The sequence below is a fragment of the Ambystoma mexicanum genome, chromosome 3q (assembly GCF_040938575.1).
Source record: "Ambystoma mexicanum isolate Mex_15411 chromosome 3q, UKY_AmexF1_1, whole genome shotgun sequence".
In the NCBI taxonomy this organism is placed as follows: Eukaryota; Metazoa; Chordata; class Amphibia; order Caudata; family Ambystomatidae; genus Ambystoma; species Ambystoma mexicanum.
The window spans coordinates 1270485260-1270507179 of NC_090926.1; the positions used below are offsets into that span (position 1 = coordinate 1270485260).

General features: G+C 47.4%; 1 protein-coding gene across 18 annotated transcripts in view; it reads right to left on the reverse strand.

Annotated features, from left to right (window-relative positions):
• CACNA1A (calcium voltage-gated channel subunit alpha1 A) overlaps window positions 1–21920 on the reverse strand; it is a 2932691-nt gene that overhangs the window by 1785561 nt on the left and 1125210 nt on the right. For 11 of the 18 annotated variants that reach the window (XM_069604315.1, XM_069604309.1, XM_069604325.1 and 8 more), the window contains one exon: window positions 13879–13933. In XM_069604315.1, the coding sequence (XP_069460416.1) occupies window positions 13879–13933 (55 nt within the window). The remainder of the gene's footprint in view (window positions 1–13878; window positions 13934–21920) is intronic. The other 7 variants (XM_069604327.1, XM_069604317.1, XM_069604313.1 and 4 more) reach the window with 1 other exon arrangement.

Sequence of the window (21920 nt, forward strand, 5' to 3'; positions counted from 1 at the left end):
CAGAGCTGCATTGCCACTGCACAGTGGTAATGACTCTACACATCCGCTTTTGTTGAGGTAGTGCATGGTCACTGTGTTGTCCGTCATTATGAGGACATTCTTTCCCCATACAAAGGGCAGGAATGCCTTCAGCGCTAGTCTGATTTACTTCAGCTCCAAAAGGTTGTGTAGTTTGGACTCAGATGTAGACCAATGACTGCTGTCAGTCAGATCATTGGCATGTGCTCCCCAACCCGTGAGGGAGGTGTCCGTAACTACTGTATTCTCCGGCATGGCTGCCAAAAAGGTTCCCCCTTCAGAATGTTACCCTTTCAGGGCCACCACAGGAGATGCTGTACGTCCCCTGCTCGGAACCTGAAGTAGATCTGACATCTTGCCTGAGAAATGAGACCATTGGGTTCTGAGTGCCCAATGGAGGGATCTCATCATCAGGCGAGCCTCTGGCACCAGAATAATGCAGAATGCCTTGAGGTCAACCAACCTCAAAAAGTCGAAGACCGGAAGACGCTGAGCGCTCTGGAATTTGGTGACCATCTGCAGAATGTGTTGAGCCCTCATCCCGGGTGGCAAGGCTTTTCCAGAGGACGCATCCAGGACTGCTCCAATGAACTGGAGCCTTTGAGATGGTATCATATAGGACTTCCATAAATTGAGGGAGAAGCCTAGTCTGTGGAGAGAGTGGCAGGTTATGCTGAGATGTTCCAGGGCCTGTTCGGAAGAATGAGTCATGATTAGCCAATCGTCCTCTCCTGAGACTCGCTGTCACCACCGCCATCAACTGGGTGAAAACCCTCAGGCCTGAGGTCAGCCCGAATCGCAGAACTCGAAACTGATAATGGGAACCTCAGGTACTTTCTGTGCTTTTGATGGATAGGCACATGAAAGTAAGCTTCCTAAAGGTCCAATCACACCATCCAATCCAGAGGTTGGGGGGCCTGGATGATCTGAGAAAGGGTGACCATTTTGAAGGTGTCTTTCCTGAGGAACTTGTTTAAGCACCTCAAGTCCAAATGGGTCTCAATGCTCCGTCCTTCTTGGGAATCAAAAAATAAGGGGAGTACCACCCTCTGTTCCTCTACCTCAAAGATACTGGTTCTGTAACACATTTCTCTAGCAGGCTCAACATCTGTAACGCTCACCTGGTATCCACAGGGACGTGACTCAGCCTGTTCTGACCTCTTACGACCTCGAACCCTTCCCTGGAGGCTATTCGACTGGAGACTGGGCCTGAAACACAGGATTGGTAGAGTTTAACTCCCAATTGTCTCTGTGTGCTTGAACCCCTTCTTCCCCGGGGTCCAACCCTTCCCTTTGATCCACAGCTCACCTTGTTTTCTTGGATAGTGTGCTCTCCATCCTGCTTTCGGCGCAGGGGCGCGTTGATTGATGCGGGCCCATTGCTGCCTAGTTACTTCACTGGCAAGAGTCCGACAGGTAAGTATAATGAGTCTTTTGAACAGTACTCTAACTTCGTTCCTTTCCTTCCTTAGATGATGGCTGGCGTCTGGGGATGGCGGCGTGCTGCTGAGATGAATAGCGTTGAAGGTGAGTGAGAGCGCGATGCGCGATGCACCCCTTTCGTATTTGCATTGAACTGAGTTCTTTTTCTGTGTCTTTTAGGTGCCGTGACGTTTTCAGCGTGGATGCCGGTTATGAAGAACAAATGCGGTGGGTAAGCGCGGTCTGCGGCGCCTCTAGATGTTTCCATGCTAACCTGGAGTGTCTTTTCTCACTTGCAGATGGATGAGAAGTTCCGGAGACACAGTTGCCCCAGAGCGGCTCGGATTCAGGTACGCGTTTGAAGCTCGTACAGTATTTAAAAATAAGCGAAGATTTGCAGAATGCTTACTAATGCCTTTTTTCTGTTCTTTTCCCTTTTCCTTAGGAAGCGGCGTGCCGGGATGGGAATGACACCGCCGAAGATGCCCGCAGAACAGAAGGAGCGATGGATGATGGGCAGAAGCGCCGCAAGGTAAGGCTGTTCCTAACGGTGTTCTTGTTCTTGCAGGAGATGAGCGCAGAAGAAAGATGCAGGCCTACTGGGGACCGATCCGAACACAGCGAGTGTCACGCTGCGGGTGCAGAAAACGCAAAGCATGTTTCTCAGCCTGGGTGTGGCTTAAATAGTCTCTGGATATCCGAGGTGTCTCTGGGCTGAACCACACCCAAAAGACTAGACCGCACATGCAGTTCTGGGAACCGAAATATGTGGAGGCATCCATCTTGCCCCCATCAATGCACTACAAGTCCAATCCCCAATGTTATCCTATGGGAGTGAGTGAGTCTGGTGCCACAAGCGCCAAGTCTGACTCCAAGTGGGTCTTTGGAGGGATGGAGAGGCCCTTGAGGTCCATGTAGGTGATCATGGCCTGGCTCCAGCATGACATCTTGGAGGGCTGGGGACATGAGGGGCAGGAATCATGACAACGTCTCCTGCAAAAGGAGCAGATCTGGAGCTTTGATCGAGTGACTCCCCGGTGGATGATCTCAAGGCTTTATTAAAAAGGGGAGGCATTAACCTTAGGTTACTGTTCTAACTCCCAAGCATCTGAAGTAATGCCTCATCATGCTTGCAGATGCTGAGAGAGTCTGCCTCCCATTGGGGTCTTATGGGTCAAGGCCTCAGAGAGGTTTTGAGGCAGCTGAAGCAACGGCTGAGGGTAAAGAAGCAGTTGCTTGGGTGGGTTTGGCACCTCTTCCTCATCCACCACGAAGGAACTTTCTTTGACCTCTTTGACCAGCCAGTCCTCTCACTCTTCCAAATGAGGAGAAGTAACAAAAAGACCTACCACTCCAAATTGGTGCACTGGGGTGTGATGGTTGTGGCTGTTTTATGGCGATACCAAGTGATTTGGCTGCCGCCTTTGAAGTCTCTATCTTCTCCAAGCTCTTGTCAGCTTTGCTGTCAAACAGCTTGGTGACGTCAAACGTCATGTTGAGAAGTCTGGCCTGTACGTTCAGTACAAACCCTGACTTTCTTAATCATGCAAATCGGTGTATGACCGTGTTCGCCGGAATGGCTCTGCTAATGCCATCTGCAGAGTCCAAACCAGATTGGAAACACACACATTGCATTCTTCCATCTTTCACATTCTTCAGAAAGCCCTCTCTCTCCTCTCCTTCCAGAATGTGTTCAGCCGCCATGGAAATACAATCCCACAATGTGAAGGAACATTTTTCAAGTGCACAAGTGGCATTGACAGATTTCAAGGCCGTAGTGACTACCTTAATCCTAGCCTTAGTCCCCTTTCCTCCATTCTTTTGGGACATTCTGTCCTGTGGGACAGGACCGGAGCACTTTTGTAAAAAAGCATCATATTGAAAAATGTGTCCTTCTCTTTTTACGTGGGGTACCGCACGTGGCCATAACCCCACCCTCCTTAGCTCGGCCCGCGCACTTTTCATTTTTACATTCCCATGGATTATTTACTCAATTAATAAAACAAAAAGAAAAAATTCAAATTTATAAAATGGGTTTAGATTACATATGGTAATTGTTAGGGAGAATTCTCTGTTTAGGCTGAATTTCCTAACCTAGTGAGTCCCCCAGCAGCTTTGCTGGATTTTTGGGGTTCTTTTTTTTCTCCTGCCAAGAGTGAGACTCTTTTACCCTCACTCTTGGACATGATTTGAGTGTGTTTCTTTGAATCTAGATGTGTCTAATGGGCTATGGGGTATTTTACTCCATAGGGTTTCATGTGTTTTTGTGATGTGTGTTACACAGCACCCTCCGTTCAGTAACACAGGGGTGTCATAGTGACCCCCAGTATAGACTCCATACCCTGGGACTGACTACTGTCTCCCAGGGCATGTAAAGTCACCATTGACTTTACTAGTCTTAAATTCTGAACAGAACCAGTACAAACCATCATATTGTGGACGTACTGGCTGGGGCAATTCGATTGCCCCAGGGTCTGTTAGTCGAGGGGGCACGTCTCCATCCCCCCTGATCGAGTTTTGGCTGGTGGCAGTGGATACTACTTTTTATATTCAACCGCGAATATTTTCCTATGGGATTTCCCATTGTTTTAGGCTAGTATCTTTATTTAATTACTTAAGGTAGCCTCGAACGTACCGCTGGTTTATTTAATTAATATTAATTCTCCGGTTGGTACATTTTGCCAAAACTTGATTCTAAAATGGCGTTTGTGTTCTCTTCTGTGACTCCAACCCAAGTCGAGCCCTTTGTTCCACTTTATGGCGGGCTTCTCCACAGAAGCCCTCCAAAGTGGTGCCACTAAGTCTGGGGTACTTAGGCGGGGTGGAGGGGAATTTAGGCACCCTGGACTGAGTTGCCGAGGCAACTCAAGTCACACTCCGTCCTGATTGGCCCAAGTGGTGAGCCGGCCGGCTCACCACTTAGCATGTTTGAGTGACAGCTAGGCTGAGTGAATGGGGGTTTGCTGCATAAAAGCAGGGCTTTGGGGACTGGAACTTCAGAAGTCGCCACAGGACCTAGGAATCCGACGAGGGAGAAGCTGAGCTGACCTGCCACGACACCACGACCAGTGGAGCCCTGCTGGACCGTCTCACCACTTTTCCCAACGACAGAGGAGATCTCCCGCCGGAGAGGTCTTCTTCCTTTAACTGGTGGGGATAACCAGTTTCACCGTCTTTTCGCTTTCCCGACATATCTCGTGGCCGCCTTGCCCGTGCTAAGCACCCCGGCAACCGGGATACCATGTTTTACCACGACCGCGAGATAAAGGTACCACCTTTTACCGGAAAACTCTGCGGCTGGTTTCTGCCCTGGTAGTGCAACGACCTGCATCTTTCCTCCACGTCGAGATCTCCTCTTCCCCTGGACGACGCTGCAACTTGCAACCACTACCAGGAACAACTACCACCGCTGGAGGACCCTTCCCACTTAAGGTACCGTGTCCCGCCCGGCTTCCCTCGCAACCGACTGTACGGGGTAGTTTTAGCCCCCGGCTTTCGAACCTGGGTTAGCCTGGGACACCCTGGCTAAACTTTTCTAAAGCCTCTCTAAACTCTTTTCTGAACCCTCTGCAAGACTTTCTAAGCCTAGTGTAACTGTGTGATCTTGGGCGCATTTGTGCTCTGCTCTCTCTAAGAGTGGGCCCAGCCTTTGGACTTTGGCTCACCAGTGACTTTTGCTCTTCTGCCTTGCTAACAGTGTTCCTGAATCTTAGAGTGGTGTACCTTTCCATATTCTGTCTTTTTCCCTCCCTTTCTCACAAACTTATTGGAGTGCAATCTAGTTAAGCGCTCACCTCTGTATGAAAATAAGTGGTGTTTTACTGTGACTTATCTAATAAGGGGAAAAGGGGTGTATATATCATAATATTAACTGTGTTTAGAATATTTTACAATAAGAGTGCTGGCGTGTTTCACTGTGTGTTTATAAATAAATAATTATATACTTTGATACCAAAGCTCTGGTCAGTGTTAGCTTATATTATTGTATCTAAGTGCCTATTGAGTATACTTTGCATACTGCCTAACTCTTCTTGAGGGAAGTCTGACTGCTCAGCCACAGCTACCAGGTAAATCTGGGTGGTACAGACTGCTACCAAGTGGGTTTACTGCTAATACCTGTAGTCTTAAATCTTTTGCAGTGGTCCCTAAGGGAACTGCACAGGTTTCTGCCTAACACTAATTAAACCAGGTTACTCACCGTAGTGACCACCTTACTCCTAGTCCATAGTCCCCTTTCCTCCATACTTATGGGACATCTCTCTGTCCTGTGGGACGGGATTGGAGCACTTTGTAAAAAGCATCCAAAAATTTTGCAAAAATGTATCCTTCCTCTCTTTCTTGCGCGGGGCCAAGGCACGCGGCCCCAACGCCGCCGACCTCAGCTCCGCCCCACGCATCGCCCATCAGTACTTTTCTATCGCCAGGTCTAAGACCTATTAGCAATAACAGAGGAACCTTATTAGAGGGGACGGCGGGCGGGCGTATGGGTGAAAGGGGACTATGGACTAGGAGTAAGGTGGTCACTACGGTGAGTAACCTGGTTATACTCCTACGTCCCGTCCCCTTTCCACCATACTTATGGGAGATTCCCAAGCACTCCTAACAGGAACTATGGGTGGATGGAAATACCCCTTATTGAACAAGGTTTGACCCAACTGAGCATCAGCTCTTGAGCTCATGTCTAGACAATAGTGTTTACAAAAAGCAGATGGGGAGGCCCAAGTAGCTGCCCTAGCAATGGTCTCCCAGGGGACATATTTCTGAAAGGCAACCGCGGCTGCCTTGCCACGCACCAGGTGTGCATGAATGCCTTTAGGAGGCTCCAGCCCTTGGACAGTGAAAGACTCTGTAATGCAGGCGGCGATCCACCGAGAAATAGTCGCGCCTTAGATGCCTGCTTACCTTGTGGGTTACCAAAGGTCACAAACAGTTGAGAAGAAGTCCTGAGCTCAGAAGTTCTGTCCAGATAGAACTTAAGAGCCCTTCTGACATTGAGACAATGCAGAACCCTTTCTGCCTCTGAGACAGGGTTCCGAAAAAAGACTGGCAGGGAGATTGACTGATTCAGATGTAACTCAGATACCAACTTCGGCAGGAAAGCAGGATTTGTCCATAGGACCACCTTATCCTTTTGAAAGACTAAGAAAGGATGCTCCACCGACAAGGCCTGGAGCTCACTCACCCGCCTTGCTGATGTAACGGCGACCAAAAAGGGCACTTTCCAGGATAGGTACTTGAGGTCCACCGTGGCCATTGGTTCGAAAGGTTTATGGCACAACGCCGTCAGGACCACATTCAGATCCCACGATGGGTACGGACTATGAATTGGAGGATAGAGGCATGTCAAGCCTGCAAAATGCCTCTTAACCACTGGGTTACACAGAGAGTAAGAGCATTGGTCCGTAGAAAGGTAAGTGGAAACCGCCGAAAGGTAAGTTCTGCATGACAGAACGTGGACACCCGACTCTGCTAAGAAGGATACAAAGATCAGTACTGTGTCAACTGTAGCCCCCCTCGGGTCCAACTGCCTGCTTAAACACCAATGACAGAACCTGAGCCATTTGCTTCTGTACTGGGACCTAGTCGAGGTTTTCCTGGCTGCCTTGGTAATGCGCGTGTTATCCGCAGACAAGTTAAGATGTTGTAAAGACTTGAACTCAGGCACCATGCCGCCAAGCTGAGCGATTGTGGGGAGGGGTGCCACAGCTGCTGCTCCACTTGGTGAAGAAGATCGGGGGTCACTGGTAACCTGATCGGTGGATACACTGGCAGGTGTTGAAGTTCTGAGAACCAAAACCTGGCCGGCCACCACAGGGCTATGAGTAGGAGTGAACAGTTCGCTGAGTTCTTCAATTTGCAAATTGCTTGGTGAACCAGAGGCAGAGGCAGGAAAGCATAAGCCCTCATGTTGTACCATGGAATCTTGAGAGCATCCCCCAGAGAGGAGGCTCCCAGCCCCCCTCTGGAGGCATACTGAGGAAGCTTCTTGTTTGCCGCTTTAGCGAAGAGGTCCACTGCCGGTATACCCCAAAGCAGGAAAATCCATGAGAGGACCTCCGCCTTCAATTCCCACTCGTAGCTGACCATTGTCCGCCGGCTGAGGGCATCCGCTGTGACATTCAGCTGGCCCGGAATGTGCCCTGCAAACAGCCAAACACCATGAAGAACAGCCCACTCCCAAATCTGAATGGACAGGTCCACGAGAGGGGGAGAGTTGGTTCCCCCTTGTTTGTTGATGTAATACATCAACACCACATTGTGCGTATACGGACCACCTTGTTGGCAATGACCAGTCTGAACGCCCTGAGCGCTAGGAAGATCGCCAGAAGCTCCAGATGATTTATGTGGAGGAGCTTGTCCTGGGTTGACCAAAGATCCGGGACCTGAAGAAGATCCAACGTTGCACCCCACCCCAGCAGGGAGGAGTCCGTCGTGACCGTCACCGTAGGGTCTGGGTCCTGAAACCCCGCACCCACCGACAGGTTGCTGAGAGATTGAGAGATGACCACCACTCCAGGTCCACTCTCATGGAAGCCGGAATCACTATCAACTTGGAGTCCGGATCCACAGCCTGACACCAAGAACTCCGAAGAGCCATCTGAGTTCGCCTCATCTTGAGACGAGCAAGAGGAAGAACCAACACGCACAAGGCCATGAGGCCCAGAAGCCTCTGGAACCACCAGGCCGACATGCTCTTCGACTGTGCAAACATCTGACACGTGGCTAACAGATCTGCCATTCTGTCCCCGGTCAGGTGCACTCTGCAGTCGATCGTGTTCCAGCGAAAACCCAGAAAAATCAAGTCCTGCGAGACCGTCATGGAAGATTTCTGCCAGTTCACCGACAGCCCAAGATGGAACAGGAGCTGAAGGAGAGACTGAAGATTGCACGCGGCTTTCATCGGGCAAGGACTGCAGAAGAGCCAGTCGTCTAAATATGGATACACATGGATACCCTGCAGACGAAGATAGGCCGCAATCAATTGAATTATTTTATTGTTATTGATTTTCTCTTAGGAGAAACTGTTAGTTTTCACAGGTTCTCTTCATTAAGCTTTGTGTGTTGAAATTAATCTTCAGTTTACATCCACTGATAGTGCTTGATGTTTTGTGTCAACCCTCGACACGCGTTTCCCCGCTTTTAATGTCAGCGGTTCTTCAGGAGGTATTATTGCACTGACAAATTCCAAATGATAAGTTTTCCTGTTACAGCACATGTACATTTTCAAATAATGGATTCCTTTATACTGCGTGTATGGACTTTGCCCTGCGGACAAGCGACAGAACAAAGATGTGGACCAAGTGTATGCACGCTTAAATTACAATTCCCAGTTCTGATTTATACTTACTGGTGGAGATCATTTGGTGTTAGTAGTAGATCAGTAGTTGGTAGAAGAAGTGAGTGTTAGTGAGTAGAAGCATCAGTAGACTGAAAGTAGTAGTAGGAGGAAGGAAGGGTAGTCAAGGGATAATGATAATAATGAAGTAAGAATGGTACTCGAGTCAGAGTAGGAAAAGGAACAGGGAGTGGAGGAATAGGAGTAGCTAGAGGTAAGAGTAGAGAGAGACAGAGAGAATAACAAGAAGAATAGCAAGAAGCAAAGAAGTAGAGTGGAGGGAAAGAGGGAAGAGACGATAACAGCAGATGTAGATGTAGCGGAGTAGTTTGAGGTAAGATTGATAGTAAGAACCAGAGTAAGTAGAGAAGTATGATCCAAGGGTGGGGTGGAAAGGCAGAGTGAGAGGTTGTAGGTATTGTGACAAGGTGGGAAAAGACCAGCGTGAGACAAATGAAGACGCAGGTCAGGTAACAACGTGCATGGAAGCAGAGAGAGTGGTATGGTGTGGAAGAAGGGAACCATCCCTAACATCCCCAGAAAACTAAGTGGACAAGGAGAGGGACAGTTAGAACACCCAGAGTCAGGTAGCCAATGAATTAGGGAAACCACACTTAGTCCAGGAATATCAGTGGACAGTAGAGGTCACCTGGCTGCAGTACTAACACCACTATGTGTGACGGTTGGTTTAGGGAGGCAGGGGTCAAGGCCGGGAAAGTGGAGATAGAGAGGGACTGCCCCAGAACCAACTCTCCTTAGTACCCAGTAGAACCTGCCAGCCACTTGTACCTACAGCTATCCTATCTGTTGTCAAGTCCAATAAAGAACCTTGGAAATACTCTGAGGGTCAGTGTGGTTATTGGTGGCGGGCCACCCCGTCACACTATCTCATCTCCATAATCATCTAGATGGATCTCCCGCTCCTGCAGATTTCATCCAGTCTCGAGGAGAAGGACATTGTGACCTTCCCTCAAGGACACAGGTATTTCAGTTGCAGTGGTGGGAAGTGTTAGTGACCTGGATACTTCCTCCTCCTCCTAAGAAGATTCTTCTGCTAGATCTTGAGACGTAGGTGGGATCTCTGTTTGTCTTGGAGGCCTTCCTGACTTGAAGACTACAAGGGCATTCTTTACTTGCACTCAGACACTAATCGCTGGAGGGACTTCGTAGGTTCAGGAACCATCATTAGGCTCTGGGTCCCTTCTTCAGAAGAACTGTCTTCACCAAGCAGCCAATTTCCCAGATCACTGATGAATGTTTGCCTGTGGACGGGGCCTTTCCTATTAAGGAGTTTGAAGCTGCAGACAGGCTTGTTCTGATTGACAAGTCACTCTCTGTTGACAGACTTCTTCCCTTTCATGGCTCCCTCCACTTTGACATGATTCTCGCAGTAAATGAGGCTCTTCCACCTGAAGCTATAGCATTTTCTGCCAGCGATTCAGTGAGCAGGGATCTCGCCATGGCCGTTATTTTTGCTGCTGTTCTGACCTACGGTTCTCCCATTAAAAAGTGACCAGTGAAGGAAGCTGATGATGGCAAATATTTTGACCCACTATCAAAGAGGCCTCCATCAATAGTCTGTCACTAACAAGTACAATTTTAGTGACATTTTCACTCATTGTGGGTTACTTTTTTGTCGTATTCTTTCTTTGTGCTTTATGAGGGACGGTTTGCTTGCCCCTCTTTTCAACCTAGTGCATTTACATTGAATGTGCTCTAGTTCTAGATGAGGTTTTAGCCTCTCATTCTCAAACTCTCAAGGGTTACAAGGACAGTCCGGACAGATGTTCACTCACAGAAACAACTACATTTTCACACAAGTACAGGCCTTCTGTGCCTGTACATTATAGTCTTTGGAGGTAATGGGAATGTGGTTGGGTGGAGTCAATACAAGAAATTGATGTGCGAGTCCTTCAAGATTATACTCTTTAAATATAGACTCCCCTTTGTAGACGACAGGTATAACTGCAGAGTAAGACATACCTGAAGTTCACTGGGCAATAAGAAGTTGAATTAGGATGCCCAAAGGGTAAAAAGGTTATCAGGTAGTTCTGTCTCTAAAGGAATACCCATCCTGCTACCAAAAACTGAAAAATAAACAAGATTAGTACATCTATCATTAAAGCATTGAGATAAGGTGAAGTCTCCGTAATGCAAACCACATATAGAAAATCTGAAGATGGCCTCATGGAGAGGCTTGGTAGGAGTCAAATCGACCTAAATGATGTGGATAATCGACTCAATTTTGCTTTCTGTAAACTGCTGTGGCAAAATGAACATCATGGCTTCCCAGCCTTGTGGCAGGGAAGTATTGTAGGTATATGAAGGAGCCAATGCTGGATAACCAGTCAAGAGAGGGAAGGCACACTCAGTTGTATTGGAAGCTGGCATGAAGAGGTGGTGTTAATAATATCCTCACAGAAGTCCAATTGATCGAATGGTCTTGTCCCAATATGTGGATGTTCTTGGCAGCACACTTATGCCAGGTAGCCGGTTCAACCAAACAACTCCCACAAGGAAGAGGCAAAGCATGGCTGAGACAGTGCCACCTTTTGAGCCATCAACTCTTTTGTTTTGCTGTAGTCACACAGAGTGGGACGGGTATGCCCCGACGTGGGTCCCGTGCCTGCGACGGCCTAGACACTCCAGCTCCTCCTTACTGATGAGGCCACTGATGATGCCCTTCTGCATGATACACTTATGGTCTCATGCAGAAGGGATGTGACCAAGCAGTTTGGGTTGGACTGCCCCTTTTGGCGTGGGACCAAGCCTCATTTGCATACAGTATTTCCCCTTTTGCAATGGCCTCAAAGGCAATGAACGATGGTCTGGAGCTTCTAGCCTTTTGTTTTGCTGTAGTCTTCATGACCATCAATCTGGCTTCAGAGCTGCCAGAAGCACGGAAACTGCTCTCCTGAACATCCGTGAAGACCTGCTCTTGAACCTCGATTCCAACACTCCGTGTGTTCTCATTCTGCTCGATCTCTCCTCTGCCTTTGACACTGTCAACCATGCCATCCTGCTCAACCGTCTCCGTGAAAACCTGGGTATCACTGGTCAGGCTCTGGCGTGGCTGACCTCTTTCCTTTCAAATCGACCCTCCCAGGTCCAACTGGGGTCCTTCCTCTCCGACATCTTTTTCTCCAGCTGTGGTGTCCCCCAGGGATCTAATCTCTCTCCCTGGCTGTTCAACCAGTACCTGGCACTCCTTGCCCACCGCATCGCCGCTCTCTGCCCTAATTTCCAGTGCTATGCGGACGATACCCAGCTTATTTTCAGGCTACCCTCAGCCTCCCCCTCTCCTTCCCTCATCTCTGACTGTCTGTCTGCTATCCAGGAATGGTGTGCCGCCAATGACCTCTGCCTTAATGCCAGTAAGACTGAGATTCTACTCATCGGTACACCCACTCCCTCCTTCCCTGCAGCTCTCTGGCCTGCCTCCCTTGGCCCCCTCCCTGCTCCTACCTGCACGGCAAAAAACCTTGGGGTCATCTTCCACTCCACACTCTCCTTCTCTCCTCATATTTCTGACGTCGCTAAGAAGTCACACTACCAGCTGCACCTCCTCAGAGGTATTCTTCCCTTCCTCTCCTTCCCCCAGAAGCTCACTGTCTCCCGAGCCCTGGTTCTCTCGAAGCTGGATTACTGTAACAGCCTCTATCTTAATCTGCCGGCCTCCACTCTCCGCCCTCTGCAACTCATCCAGAACAGAACTGCGAGACTTGTCCTTGGCCTCAAGCCCAGGGACCGTATCTCTCCAGGACTGAAATCTCTACACTGGCTCCCAGTGGCTGCGAGGATAAAGTTCAAAACCCTCTGCATTGTCCACAAGGCCTTCTGGGGGCTGGGTCCTAAATACCTTCAACTCTCTCTACCCAAATATCTTCCTTCCCGAGCCCTTCGCTCATCCGCCTCCAACTCCCTCAGGATCAGCCGCTTCTCGAAGCAACGAGCTGGGGGTAGATCTCTCTCCGCGGCAGGGGCCTCCCTCTGGAACAGCATTCCTGCCTCCCTGAAACTTGAGGAGAACCATCTCCGGTTCCGGAAGCACCTCAAAACCTTCCTCTTTGCTTCTGCTTTCTCTCTCCCTCTCCCCTGCTGAACAGCTAATATCCTTCACTGAAACTGCACTGATTCTGCAACTGGACCACTCTTAACGGCCTCGGTCCTGGGCCCAGCCACTCTCCACTTGCACTGATGCACTGGAACCCCTCTGCACTGCGGGACTGTCTCTGTATCCCTACAGCCCCCCCCCCTTTCCCAGCACTTGTTCTGCACTTACCTTGCACTTGCCACCAGCTGGCCCTATTTATTTATTACTTTACGCCACTTACCTTGTACTGCACATCCCCCCTCCCCTTCCCCTTGCACTTTTCCCCCTCCCCCACCCCTGCACTTGCACGATCTGAATGACACCTGGCCTAGTAGGATTGTTGTCTGTCTCCCCTTGTTCCTCCCCTCCCTGCCTCGTCGCGCCTTGAAACACCTGTGTATAGGCGTGTTACAAATGCCATATCATATCATATCATATCATCCCGAGGGAGACGGGTATGCCCAGATGTGAGTGTGTGCCTGCTGGGCCTAGAGACCCAAACTACACCTCACTGATAAGGCCCAATAAGGCCAAAACATGTCTGGGGATGCTTGTGGTCTCAGGCAGGAGGGATGTGACCATGCAGTTCGATATGGACTGCCCCTTTTGGGGTGGGAACAAGCCTGATTTGCATAGGGTCTTTCCCCTTCTGTAATGGCTTGGCAGTTGAAGAATGATGGTCTGGAGGGTTGACCAGAGTAATGCCAGAGGTTACGATTAATTCTAAACCTTCCAGCCATCACCTCTTTTGTTTTGCTGTAGTCACAACCTTTTCATAAAGACATTCCAATATGTATCCCAAATTCTGTGTAATAAGTGCATGCTTTGCACATATTATGGGTGGGTGACTCTTGCAACAACATTTACTTGGGGGGCAATGCATCACGGCGGTACAGTTGCTAGATGTTAAGAGCTTTATACCTAGGGCCTACATGCAAGCCCAGGACCCCAGTTAGTTCCAAAGAAGCTACTGGACATTAATTTATTCTCATAAGGTGCAAGAGAATTACCATCAAAATGCCTTGGATCACCGTCTGTGTCATCCTCCGCTAGAATCACCTCCTCTGCAAAGAGAAATAACAACAATGAACATGACCCCTCGATGAAATAACCACTTTGTTCTATAATTATTTGTAAATTGGTTACATTAGTGAGATCAATCATATTCAAACCAATCCAACAATTAGTACATTAATCGACTAAAACCAGTAAATTACATTATTGCACCTAAAATCCACATTACAATCACAGTTTTAAATTAATTATATTAACAGCACTCAAAAAATCTTTAAAACAACAATAGTGAATGCATTTTTGTTACTGCTGGAGGCTCTAAACCAAAGGCCTCAATTGGTAGGTCACCCAGCATTCTGTCCATATTTTCCCAACAATTGTTCTCTTAAATTGCATAGTGCCGTGCAGTACACCAATAGATGCTCTAAGGTTTTCTTCAAGCTATCGTTACACAGTGTATAGGAATTAGGAACAGTACCCGTGCTATCTCTTGTGTAACAAACCTCTCCGTTAAGAATTATATTCAACCTAAACCTTAGGAAGAGTCCTCTTAACAAAGAATTCGGAATTCAGAAAGTTTCGTAAGTAACAAGGACAATTCCCAACGGCTTATCTAGACATGACAAGCAGGCGTGGACTTTTAGCATTTGCATCTGCTCAATAGTATCCACACAGTCGCTTAGAAATAAGCATTTATTAACCTTGGTGGGATTCCCTCACAGATCCTCTTTTGTTTGTTCGATACTGGTTAAGATTTTTTCAGCATTTCTTAAAGAAACAGAATTGTTCACTAGCTATTCTACTTTTAAGTCTACATACAAAGAATTGCTTGAAGGCACTGGTAAGTTCCTGTAAAAGGTCAAAACATTCCATTCAAGCCATCCTTGTATAGACGTTATTTCTAATTCATACCTTAATGAAACCATCAGTGTTGAATTAGGGACATTCAATACTTTCTTCCAAAGCACAGATTCTATTACTTTCCAATTCAAATTGGATGAGACATTACACATTTCTTGTCCATATAAAAAAGCAGGAATGACTTTGCACTTATAAAAATCAACCAGCGGTATTATGGAAGAACAACAATATCTAAAATGAAGTCTCTTCATCTGAGAAATAAAATGAGATGCTTTCTATTTAAGTCTTGAAAACGATAATTTAGCAGAGGTATTTTCATCCATAGTAAAACCCAGATAAGTTATTAACAAGGATGGCACTATCATTACATATTCAACCCTGTATAGCCATTTGGCTTTCTTCTAATTTGACATGAATCTCATTATAGTAGTTTTTGATGGGTGAATTTTTAACAAGTGTACTCAGTGTAGTCACTATCTTACTCCTAGTCCATAGTCCCCTTTCCTCCATACTTGTGGGACATTCGGTCCTTCAGGACGGGACCGGAGCACTTTTGTCAAAAAGCATAAAACATTTAATTGTTGTCCTTCTTTTATTTTTACGTGGGCGTATAGTCGCCCTCCTGAGCTCCCCCTCGCGCATCGCCCTTCAGTCCTTTTCTATCACCAGGTCTGAGACCATTTAAGCAATAATAGAGGATACATTTTAGAAGGGATGGCGGGCGGGCGTATGGAGGAAAGGGGACTATGCACTAGGAGTAAGGTAGACACTACGAAGAGTAACTTTGTTATACTCCTGCGTCCCGTCTGCTTTCATCCATACTTGTGGGAGATTCCGAAGCACAACCAAACGTAGTAAGGGTGGATGGAAAATCCCTTCACTGAAACAAGTTTTTGAGGACAGCGTGGCAAATTGGGCATCAGCCCAGGAGCTCTCGTCTAAGCAGTAATGCTTGCAGAAAGCTGGTGGGGAGGCCCACATAGCCGCCATGGACTCCCAAGGAACATACTTTTGAAAGGCAAAACAGCAGTCACTTTTTTATTTTTTTATTTATTTGGTTTGATCAACAAACGTTTACAACATTCATATTACAATACTTCTTCATTATTTCAACATATTTCATCATCATCATGTACTTTCTTATATTCATCATAATCATACATTAAAATATCAATTTGTAACACTACAGAGACGTTCATATTACCTGCATATGATCCGTCACTATCACAATTTGGTTAAAGCAACATTTTCTTTCCTTTTCTTTTTCGCCTCCTTCCCTTAACTAACTGATCCCAGCCCAGGAGCGTAACATCATATCACTTAGTCGCATCATTGCACTTCTCACACACAGTTTACAATTCATTGGTCGTATTCACCGTCATTTACACCAGACATAAGTACAAGCTTTTTGGCAAGTTCCTTGTTAATAATTATGAGCAGTCTTGACAACGAGAGGATGACCTTGGTAGATTTTCCCCACATACATGAAGTCCAAAACCATTCTCTGGCTGGGCTTTAGTACCTAATTGATCTTTTCCAAAGATTTGTGTGCGCAACCTTTCAAAATGGTGACAATATCGCCAGGGGGTTTGTTGTCTCTTTCTGATCATTTTCATTGCAAAATCTACAGTTACTCTTATCATCAAAATGAATTTAGGATACCAGTTCTTAACACTCTCATAAGTGGGAGTTTGGTTTAATTTAAACCTTAGGTTGGTGCCCCGCAGTTTATTGCATGGAAATTGTACTATGTATATTTGCAGAGGCAAACGCTTCGTTGTAAATTTTGCAATTTCCTTATAAAATGACAATTCAGAGATGCAATCAATTGTTTTACACCAATCTAATTCAAAACTTTTTTTTGGCATGAAGTAGCCTAAATTCTAAATCCTCCGGTTTGAGCCACATTTCAACTAATAGGGCTAGCATGCTATCATAATATTTTATAACTGAGGGCGGATTCCGTTCCTCAATCATCTTTCCTAAATTTTCGTATAATGAATTTGGAGGGGGAAAAAGCATCTTAGTCAGATTAGATAGGGAGCGCTAATGGAGCCTTGCCGATAGAGAGGAAAGCCCTAACTCATGCCGAATAATTGCATTAGGCAGGGATTTGGCCAATCTCAACGTACTTTTCTATAGCCCCCCTGTATCTGGTCAAGGATTTTATCTATTGGTGTTAGACAAGTGTCTAAGCCATACAAGATGGTTGCCTCTACATGTAGGGTATAAAACTCAATCACAGGTATTAATGAGTATTTACAATGCTTGGTACACACGATACACATCTGTGTAGATAGGGATTTCACCTTTTTATTTAGTACTTCTTTCCACATTTCTGCTGAGTTAGTATCAGCCAATTCGTACCCTAGGTATTTAATGGAGACTGCATGGGGTATGCTTATTCCATCAATGGTCCACCTATGTAATGGGATTTTTTTTCTTCAGATAACAATCCTAGATTTTTTGGCATTAAACTGTAAATTATGCGCCTCTGAGTATTGGGCAAACAGTGCCAGCTTTGCTTGCAGGCCAAAATGTGTTCGATCAAAAACAAAATATCATCTGAGAAGGCAAGCAAGTTCATTCTCAAATGGCCCAGCCGTGCTTGAAAGCTGATGTTCTGTGCCCAAATCTCGTCAATATCACAGGGAAATAGGTTAAACAGGATTGCCACCAAGTTGCAACCCTGTTTAACCCCCATCTCTGTTGATATCGGTTCTGAAGCAGCTCCTGCACAATTCACCCTTACCAAATAAGCAGTATTATGGTGTAATTTTGCAATGAGTGTGATTAAATGGGCTAGAATACCCAACCGGGCCATCTTTTCCCATAGCAGGCTAGAATTACACAATCGAACACAGCAGTAAGGTCGATTGAGGCTATGTATAAGGGGCCAGCATTGTGTACTTTCGATTTCATTAGCAGATGGCCAAGATGGTCGCATTCAATGTGGTGCCCATTTGGGATCGGAATCCAATCTGAAATCGTGAAAAAATATTGTTGAGTTTTATATGTACTGAAGTTCTCGTAGCAGAGTGATGTAAAATACTTTAGCAGCAGCATCTAATAGTGCAGTTTGACGAAAATTATTGGGTTCTGTTGACAACCCCTTTTTAACTATCGGCACCATGATAGAGTGTAACCATGATGGAGGTATCCTAGATGTTAAAAAGATATTATCAAATTGCATTTTTTCGGATAAGCGCCCAAAAATGCGGGTTGCGTTTCAATACACAAGGTGGCATGCCGTCTGGGCATGCTGCTTTAGAATAATTAAACAACTTTATTGCTAATTCAACATCCTCTAGTGCCCACACAGGTATTTCACTAGGTAACAATTATTTGCTTGAATTACAGAAAAAGTCGGTAGCTTAAATGTACATGTAAAAAATTGTATCCATACTTCTGCAGAGATATGAGTTGTTTGATCATTCCTAACTCTCAGCGTATCGGCCTTGAGCATAGCCCATGTGGATCTCCTATCATTGCGACAAAGGTTAGCAATCATCTTTTAATTATTCAAATTGTGTATATATCGTTTGAAATTTAAACATTTGTTACGATAAACATTGAAAAGAGTTTTCTTCCTCGTAAGAAACTCTGCCTGCTATAAATAGCTTGCTATTAAATGTCTTACTTCACAGTTTTTTTAACGCTTTGCCAATTGAATCTCCCTGCTGTATTGGTGGGAGTGATTTTTCCTTGTTGCATCGTGGATGTTTGCTAACTTAGCTAATGACATGCGAATTACCAACATGTGTCTTTCAACCTTCTTTTGCAGTGAATTAAGTCGCAAGCCTGAGTTTTCATCAAAAGTCAGATGATTGCTAATCACGAAATTAAGTTTGCCACATAGGTAGGTACTCCAACGAAGTGATATACCCAGGCGATCACCTTCCAAGAAGACTCCTGTTTCTAGGTTACAATCAGGAATTTATCCTACGTGTGGCTGCCGGCGAGGCAGAAGCCGGCCCTCTCCTTTGAGGGCCTGCAAGGTCAAGGCCCTGTATTGTGCCTGTTTGCGCACTGGTGCGTTGCGCTGCCGGCCCTCCTGGTCCTTTGCCAACCAAGGTAAGCCAAATGACTGCCGAGCGTTGCACCCCACCAACCATACTAGCTCGTCTTCTGATTGACTATTAATGACGTCTGGTTTGCATCAAGCTCCTCGCCTGCTCACTACACCTATTACCAGGTCGCCTCACCTTGTGATCTAACTTTATTAACTTGTCATCTGCCCATTTGGCATACTTTTTCTATACCCTGATTGTATGTAAGAATAACTCATTACACAACTGTCTGCCCTGAATGTATGCCAGTTTAACCAGGTTACTCACCGTAGTGACCACCTTACTCCTAGTCCATAGTCACCTTTCCTCCATACTTATGGGACATCTGTCCGTCCTGTGAGACGGGACCGGAGCACTTTGTAAAAAGCATCCAAAAACTTTTCCAAAAATGTGTCCTTCCTCTCTTTCTTGCGCAGGGCCCGGCACGTGGCCGTAACCCCACCCACCTTGGCTCCACCCTGCGCATCGCCCATCAGTCCTTTTCTATCGCCAGGTCAGAGACCTATTAGCAATAACAGGGGAACCTTATTAGAGGGGACGGCGGGCGGGCGTATGGAGGAAAGGGGACTATGGACTAGGAGTAAGGTGGTCACTACGGTGAGTAACCTGGTTATACTCCTACGTCCCATCCCCTTTCCTCCATACTTATGGGAGATTCCCAAGCACTCCTAACAGGAACTACGGGTGGATGGAAATACCCCTTACTGAAAAAGGTTCTTCAGCACAGCCTGACCAAACAGAGCATCAACTCTTGAGCTCATTTCAAGACAATAGTGCTTACAAAAAGCAGATGGGGAGGCCCAAGTAGCTACCCTAGCGATGGACTCCCAGGGGACATATTTCTGAAAAGCAACCGCGGCTGCCTTGCCCCGCACCAGGTGTGCATGAATACCCTTAGGAGGTTTCAGCCCTTGAACGGTGAAAGACTCTGTGATGCAGGCGGCGATCCACCGAGAAATAGTCGCCTTAGACGCCTGCTTACCCTGAGGGTTACCGAAGGTCACAAAAAGTTGAGAAGAACTCCTAAGCTCGGAAGTCCTGTCAAGGTAGAATTTAAGAGCCCTTCTGACATCAAGACAGTGCAGAACCTTTTCAGCCTCTGAGGCACGGTTCGGAAAAAAGACCGGTAGGGAGATCGGGTTTGTCCGTAGGACTACCTTGTCCTTGTGAAAGACCAAGAAAGCATGCTCTACTGACAAGACCTGGAGCTCACTCACTCTCCTCGCTGACGTAACGGCGACCACAAAGGACACTTTCCAGGATAGGTACTTGAGGTCCACCGTGGCCATTGGTTCAAAAGGTTTATGGCACAGCGTCGTCAGGACTACATTTAAGTCCCACGGCGGGTGCGGACTATGAACCGGAGGGTAGAGGTGTGTCAAGCCTGCAAAATGCCTCTTAACCACTGGGTTACTCAGTAAATAAGAGCATTGGTCTGTAGAAAGATAAGCGGAAACCGCTGAAAGGTAAGTTCTGCATGACAGAACGTGAACACCCGACTCTGCTAGGGAGGACACGAAGGACAGCACTGTGTCAATCGTAGCCACCCTTGGATCCAACTGCTTTTCCAAACACCAATGACAGAACCTGAGCCATTTACTCCTGTATTGGGATCTGGTCGAGGGTTTCCTGGATGCCTGGATAATACGCATGTTATCCGTAGACAAGTTAAGATGCTCCAAAGACTTGAACTCAGGCACCATGCCGCCAAGCAGAGCGATTGTGGGGAGGGGTGCCACATCTGCTGTTCCCCTTGATGAAGAAGATCGGGGGTCATTGGTAACCTGATCGGCAGATACACCGACAGGTGTTGAAGTTCTGAGAACCAAAACCTCAGACCTGGTCATGAAAAGCTCTGATAGAGCGGGGAAGGTCCTCGCTGTCCTCATCGCTTGTGCGTCATCCGACAGATCAGGATCCTGCTGAACCGTGTCAGGCGCTGCTTTGTCCACAGGGGACAATGGGGGCAAAGGCGGAAGAGTCGGGGGAGGCACCGTAGGCAAGGGAGGTGCCGGCGGAACCACCGGAGGAACAGGTGGAGCCGGAGGCGCGTGAGGAGATATCTCCCTAAAAAGCCCTTTGAAATACTCCCTCATGGGGTCGGTACGCATAAGCGTTTGAAATGTACTGAAAAAAGCTTCCTCTGGAGACTGCTTCGGAACCTGAGGAGGCCTCTCATGAGGTGGACAAATCCAGGGACGTAACGGGGACGGGTGCCACACTGGCCCCTCCACCGATGTTTCTACATAAATCAACGGTGCCGACCCTGCAGGCAACGAAACATTGTGCGGAAGAGGCATCCAAGCGTTCCAGTCATAAACTGGCCGATAAGGATGCGCACAAGGGACTCTATGTCCACCCAAGGGGCCGAGCCCTACACCTGAGGCCGATGGCGTAAAGGATGCGCACAAGGCACTCTATGTCCACCCAAATGGCCGCCGCGGTCGTGGCGGGAACGGGCGCCATTTTGTCCTCACCTGAGGGGAACTGCGGCACGTGAGGAAGTGAGGCAGGGGTCCCCGTTGATGGATCAGGGGTTTTAACTTTAGCCTTAACATAAGGGACCTCGGCAGAGCTGGTACTGTGAGGCCTGGAATGTTTTTGTGACATACCAACCGCCAAATTATCCTTCGAAGGAAGGACCTCGGCACTGCCGGTAAAAGAAGAACTTTGCTTCTTTGCCCCCTCAACAGGTCTGGTGTCACCGCAAGAGCGGGAACGGTGAGAAACAGCTTTCACCGACAAGGCCTTGTCAGGCCTCTCAGAACTGTTGGTAGCTTTATCCTCTGGACGAGGGACCTCAGACCCAGGTCCGGTAACAGCCTTATCTGCGCGGGCCTCGAACATCCGTTCGGTAACAGCAAGCCCCAAGGCCTCGGGGCGCACCCAGGTCTTATTTTTGAGGGAAGCCGACAGAGAGGCCTCAGAGCGAGCTCCGGTACCCCACGACTCAGTAGAACTGGGTCCACAAACAGCCCCCCACAGGAGGGGCCTCGGAGCGTACTCCGGTATCCACAGGCCCCTTAAGGAGACCCTCAGAGAAAACTCCGGTACAATTATTAGGCCCAACGGACACCTCAGGGCGATCAACGCCCCTCCCGGCCAG